The sequence below is a fragment of the Poecilia latipinna genome, unplaced genomic scaffold, assembly GCF_001443285.1.
Source record: "Poecilia latipinna isolate Pla-1442-1.1 unplaced genomic scaffold, P_latipinna-1.0 Scaffold1330, whole genome shotgun sequence".
Lineage (NCBI taxonomy): Eukaryota > Metazoa > Chordata > Actinopteri > Cyprinodontiformes > Poeciliidae > Poecilia > Poecilia latipinna.
Window position 1 is genome coordinate 62,260 of NW_015113946.1, and position 5,702 is coordinate 67,961.

The 5,702-nt window shown below is 43.1% G+C and overlaps 1 protein-coding gene across 2 annotated transcripts in view; it reads left to right on the forward strand.

The window, feature by feature from the left end:
• Positions 1-2,420: 2,420 nt before the first annotated feature.
• Positions 2,421-5,702, forward strand: part of zswim5 (zinc finger, SWIM-type containing 5) — a 66,743-nt gene continuing 63,461 nt past the window's right edge. For both annotated transcript variants that reach the window (XM_015055674.1, XM_015055675.1), the window contains exon 1: positions 2,421-3,488. In XM_015055674.1, the coding sequence (XP_014911160.1) occupies positions 2,960-3,488 (529 nt within the window). In that variant the 5' untranslated portion in view covers positions 2,421-2,959. The remainder of the gene's footprint in view (positions 3,489-5,702) is intronic.

Here is a 5,702-nt window from a genome sequence, read left to right on the forward strand (position 1 = left end):
CTCTTTTTTTTTTCCCTTTCTGGGCCCCGACCCAAAAAATTTTTTTTAAAATAAAAAAAAAAAAAAAAAAAAAAAAAAAAAGATTATTTTGCTTCGGTTCAATGAAAGGGATCATTGATTTGCAGAGCATTTCTGTAAACCTGTTTGCTTTTTGACCTTTGGACCACAAAACTGCTTAATTAGATTAAAAGTCTTTAACATTCAGAGATAGCATCAGGTAAATGAGCTGTGGGTTACAGTCAGATGTAGAGGGTGGGTGCAGGGGGCGGTGGGGGTGTTAAGCTGTAGCCTGGGTATTAGATTAAACCCTCTGTGTCCTGCTGTGGGAAGCAGACTTAAAACTGCATGCTGCCGCCATTCAAGACAATGCGTATTTGCTGAGTTGGTGTAATTGATATTTATAGGCCACATAATGGTGTGAATCAAATTAGCAAAACAATAACTTTGTCATTGATGAGGAGAAACTGCCCATTTTGCCCATGAGTGCTTTTGCTTGTGCCAAGAACGACAAAAGAGGAGATAAGTGAGAGTTTTTGTTTTGTTTTTTGTTTTTATCATTATTTATTTTAAACACGAGAGCTGCAGACTCTCGCTATGAGGCATGTTTTACTGGGGGGGGGGAGGAAATCCAGTGAAATTATTACTGGTTTTAGCGCATTGTGTGATTCTTCTCTCCAAAAGCTATTACCGTTAAAAAAACAAACGAAAAAAAAAGGACAAAAAACAGGGGGGCCTGGGGGAAACATCTGAGTTTACATGGCGTGCAGGAGACGCTGATTGGAGTATAAAGAGGTTTGTTATTGTATTGGTCAGTGTCAAGCATCGTTCTTAACCTCCCTCCAGTCCACACAGCCCCAGTCTCTCTCTCTCTCTGTCTGTTCAGTGCAATTAAGCCACAGGCATGAAGGCAGGAGGACAGGAAATACAGACATTAGCATTTTAAAATAAAAGATAAAAAGTAATACGTAAACAATATTCAGAGATATCTGTTTTAAACAGGAATGGGATAATTATGGGGGACACTGAAGTTGTTGTTGTTTTTTTTTTCTAGAGAAAACCTGTGGTCAAAAATTATGTGTTTCTCTCTAAGAAATGTGATTTCTGTTCCGCAGTGGAAACCAGAGCTTTGGGTGAAATTAGATGTGTACATGTTCAATTTAAATCTAAACTTTTTTAACTCAGCAACACAAGGAGAGCATTTAGCACGATGCTCAACGTGTTTTAACGTTTCTTACGAACGCAAGTCTTGTTTCCAGTAAGCTTTGAGCTTATGTAGGGTGAGACAGCAGGTTTTTTTGAACCTTTTGACACATATGTGAAAAATAAAAATGTATGTGAGTTGGAAAACTGATATTAGACTGTCCCCACAGTGAAACAAGGCGGAGGCAGCGTCATGCTTCGGGGAGAGTTTTATTCAGCGAGGACAGATGGACGGAACCAGAGCTGGCCCCAGGCATACATGCTAGTTAAGCATCTGCTTAGGGCCTGTTGAGATTGGGAATCTCAATCGATGAATCATAATTTGTATTGACACACGGAGCATAAAATCAGCCAAGAAAAGCATTCAGACTTTACTTATTTTATTAACTTTCAGCGCTGAAAGGAGACACTTTACCATTACATCCGAGAAGAGTTTCTAAAAAAGTCTGTGCAGCGTCTGAGGAGAAAGAGGAGGGCAGCTGATTATATGGACGGAAGACACTCCCTGAAATCATACCATGCCTCTGTGGCCTGATAAGTTTCTGTTTCTCGTGAGAAATGGACCTTGGTGTCTAACAGAATCAAAAATGTAACTCTTTACTATGGGCCCTTTGTCTAACAGCGTGTGACTCTTTCTCGGCCTTGGTAAAGCATCTCAACACCTAATAGTAATCATAATGATTTAACTAATTTACTAATCTCAACAGGCCCCACCACCATCACTAGCAAATGACAGCAACAGTGTCATTTGCTTGTATTTGTAGTGATAGATTTACACCATCTACACTTTCTGTTACAAAATTTAAAAACAAAAGATATTACACTTTTTCACTTTACTGCAAGTTCAGTGTTTGTCTGCAGATGTTACTTTCAAGTAGTTCAATGAATATGCCACACTTACAGCAAGTACTGCTCTGCATTTCAAAATGCTAATTAATTGGAGCATCTTTGCTTGTTTGCTACTATTTTCCCATAATATAAGTGAAGTGATCTGCTAGTGTAAATAGTATTTTTGTAAGGAAATATTGACTTAAAACAAGCTCCTATGTCTTGCTAAAGATTACTTGTAGTTTGGTTTCGTCTTATTTCAAGTGTCATAAGGTATTAGCACTAAAAGACTAAAAATACTTGAGATTTTATGTTTTTGCAGTGTAAGCTAATCACAAATAACACTAATATCAATATCATACAAGCATAGTCTAGCCTAGGAATGACATGTTAGTATGAGAGGGACCCCAAATTAAAATCTGCGTAGGACCCCCAAAAAGGCTTGTGCCAGCCCTGGACGGAACTAAAAATGCAAGAGTATCCACGAAAAAAACATGAGTTAAGACGAGACAGTGACCCTAAACAAACTAACCTAAATGAGTTTCCTAATGTCGCCGTTCTCTTTGACAGAACTTGGGCTATTTTTGCAAGGAACCGTGAATATACGATGCGTCTAAATCCGCAAAACTTCCCAAAGAATGTATTTATTTACAACTTATGTTACTTTGTCTTTGCCAATCATATAAAATCTCATTGAAATACTTTAAAGTTTTTGGTTGTTTACGTGACAAAATGTAAAAGAAACACTTTTTTCTAGATAGAAACTGAATCTTTGTTTTATTTTGAAGGCTGCGATCGGAAGTCCCCCTGAAAACCCTGCTTGGTTGTACAGTGAATCGCTCAGTGTGTGTGTGCTGTTTGAGAGCGTGTGTTTCGGCTTCCTGCGCGGTGTCCGCACACCGTCCGTCTCGTCAGTGTAGATCGGCTCACCATGGCGGAAGGACGCAGAGAACAACCGCCTCATCCTCCCCTCTCCTTACCGCCAGCAAGCAAGCGACCCTGCCTCCGCCCCGCACCCAGAGGTCCCGGGCCGGGGCCGGGGCACGGCAGCGGCTCGCCCGGCTCCCGGTATCGCTCCCCGGAGTCTCTCCTGGACTGCGCCGCTAAAGCGGTAGCGGAAAAGTGGGCCTTTGAGAGAGTGGAGGAGCGCTTCGAGCGGATTCCGGAGCCCGTCCAGCGTCGTATCGTCTATTGGTCTTTCCCACGCAACGAAAAGGAGATATGCATGTACTCTTCGTTTCAGTGCAGGGTGGCCGGCGAGGAAGGTCCGTCGGCGGCCGCCGCTGGAAGTGGGGGGACGGGGTCCGGAGCTACAAACGCCGGTGGCGGCGCAGGATCTACCGCTGGTGCAGCGGCTGCCGTGGGGGCAGCCGGAGTAGTGGGCACGGGAGACGGACTCCCTTTCCGACGGGGGATCAGGCTGCTGGAAACCGGCTGTGTGGAAAATGTTTTGCAAGTCGGTAAGTGGAGTATAAAGTATTTAACAAAAAAACAAAACAAAACAAAACAAAACAAAAAACATTTGCTGGCACACAAACCGAGGAGTGTTTCCGAGTTCCTGCCGCTGCTGCTGGATCTTGTCAGGGGATGATTGATGGAAGTTTTTCCGCTATCGCAGAAAGTATGCAAAGCGTCAACTTTGAACGCGTTTCGGACCACACATGCTTCGTGTTATGGTTCACGCTTAGCAGACATAAAAGGAGACAACTATGGCCGAAGTTTGAGCTAACACTGGCCATGAGTGGGGAAAATGAAACGAAGATACTGCTCTTCGCTAGCTTAGCCGACCAGCTGCTGTTTAAAAATTAAAGGGGCTTCCTATTGTAGGCTACCTTTATATCCTGTAGGTATCCTGTTCACTTTGGTGGGTTTTGGCCACTTTTTTTTTTTATGACGTTAAAGGGGCTTGCTTTTCCAGTAGCGGAAGGTGTTCTTTTTTCGCCTCTCTTCCTCTTTGGGTGTCCTCGACCGGAGCTGTCCGGAGCCGTAACCCCGGCAATGAGGAGGGGGAGGCGGCGGGGAGAAGGAGGAGGAGGTGGAGGAGGAGGAGAGCTGACAGACGCGGATACAAAAGCAACCGACGTAAGAGCGTCGGGGCTTTATTTTTTTATTATTATTTTTTTTCTGTTGTTTCGCAAATTACTTTTTCTCAGCTCAACTTCGGTTGAGAGTGGCTTAGGGTGGAAACAAAGGCGGTTATCGGGTCCCCCTTATTATGATTAATCCAGGATTAATCCGAGAAAAAAAAAAACAAATCCCCCCTCAGATTTTTTTTTTCTTCGGTTTTTGCTTATTTGCTGGATGGACAAAGAGCGCTTCGTCGCCTGCACGTCACAAAACAAACAAACAACAACAACAAAAAAAAACACCGCCACCGTTATCATTGGAAGTTATTCTGATGGTATAATTAAAGTTAACCTAGTTGTTGCGGTGTTACATCTATATTTGCTAATCGGTGCGCTCGCCCGCAGCGCTCCGAGCCGCGCGCAGCACAAAGGCTTTCCAGTTGAAATGATCGATAAGCGTCTCGCATTTCCAGCGCTGCAGAGAGAGAGAGAGAGAGAGAGAGAGACCGCTTTCAAACAAAGGGCCATTCCGCAAAGCTTCAGCTCCTTCCTCTCTCCCCCTCCACCTCTTCTTCATGCTCAGCAACAAACAAACTGAAACCCCAGACATCAGGGAAATTGGTGGCATGAAACCGACGGATAGTCAAAAACAGTCTCTATATGGTTACCAGGAGGATTTTCTTTTAGCTCCCCCTTCTTCTTCTTCTTCTTCTTCTGCTCTGGCCATATGGTGAGAGAGCCGCTGGAGCTTTTCTGGGGGTTTCATGTTGCTCTGAGGTATCAAGAGGAGGGGAGGAGGGAGCAAAGCTTTAAACTGTACCCGCTGCCTTCTCTCCACAAATGCTGGATCTAATTGCATCTCATAGATGCTCATTGATTTCAGCCCCATAAGGGCGGGGGGAATAGGGGAATACGAAACAGCGACTTAAGAATATTAACTCGAGGTTTGTTTTGGAATGTGGTCTGGCTTGATCTCGTTAGTTATTGCAAGTTTGATCCTTTCCAGTGTTGTGCAAGAGTTTGGAATGGAGCAAAGCTAAGGTTGCCCATAGTTAATTGCTTACATAACCACTTCCTGTGCCTGAAGCAGGTGAGGCAGCTTGGACGAATCTACATCAAAAAGCTCTACATCAAAATGATATCCCTGATGATTTTTGATATTTTAATTGTTTCTATCAGCAAATAACTAGTGAAATGTTAGGGTTTTTTCCCCCCAGTTATTTAAAATGTTACCAATTCCCAAAACACACACACAAAATAATAATAATAATAAATAAAACTTAGGTTATGTAACACATAACCTAGAGATATCCTTTCCAGTAACAGTAGGGAAATTTAGGTGTAGTAGAAGCAGCAAGTTAAATATAGATGGCGTTACTTTCAGCTTAAGTCAGTAAAGTGTTAGCATGTTAGCATTATGGAGTAATGCAGAGTTTCCCCTCTGCTAGCTGTTGGTCTGTCAGCTGGCTGAAACGAGGCTCATTCAGTTTCTCCTCACTTGCGAGGACGTTTTCACTTGTTTTTAGCCTTTTTTTTTTCTTTTTTACATAAGATTCCATTTCAATGGAGGGAAGTCTCGTTCTCAGAACAATACAGTCATCATATCAG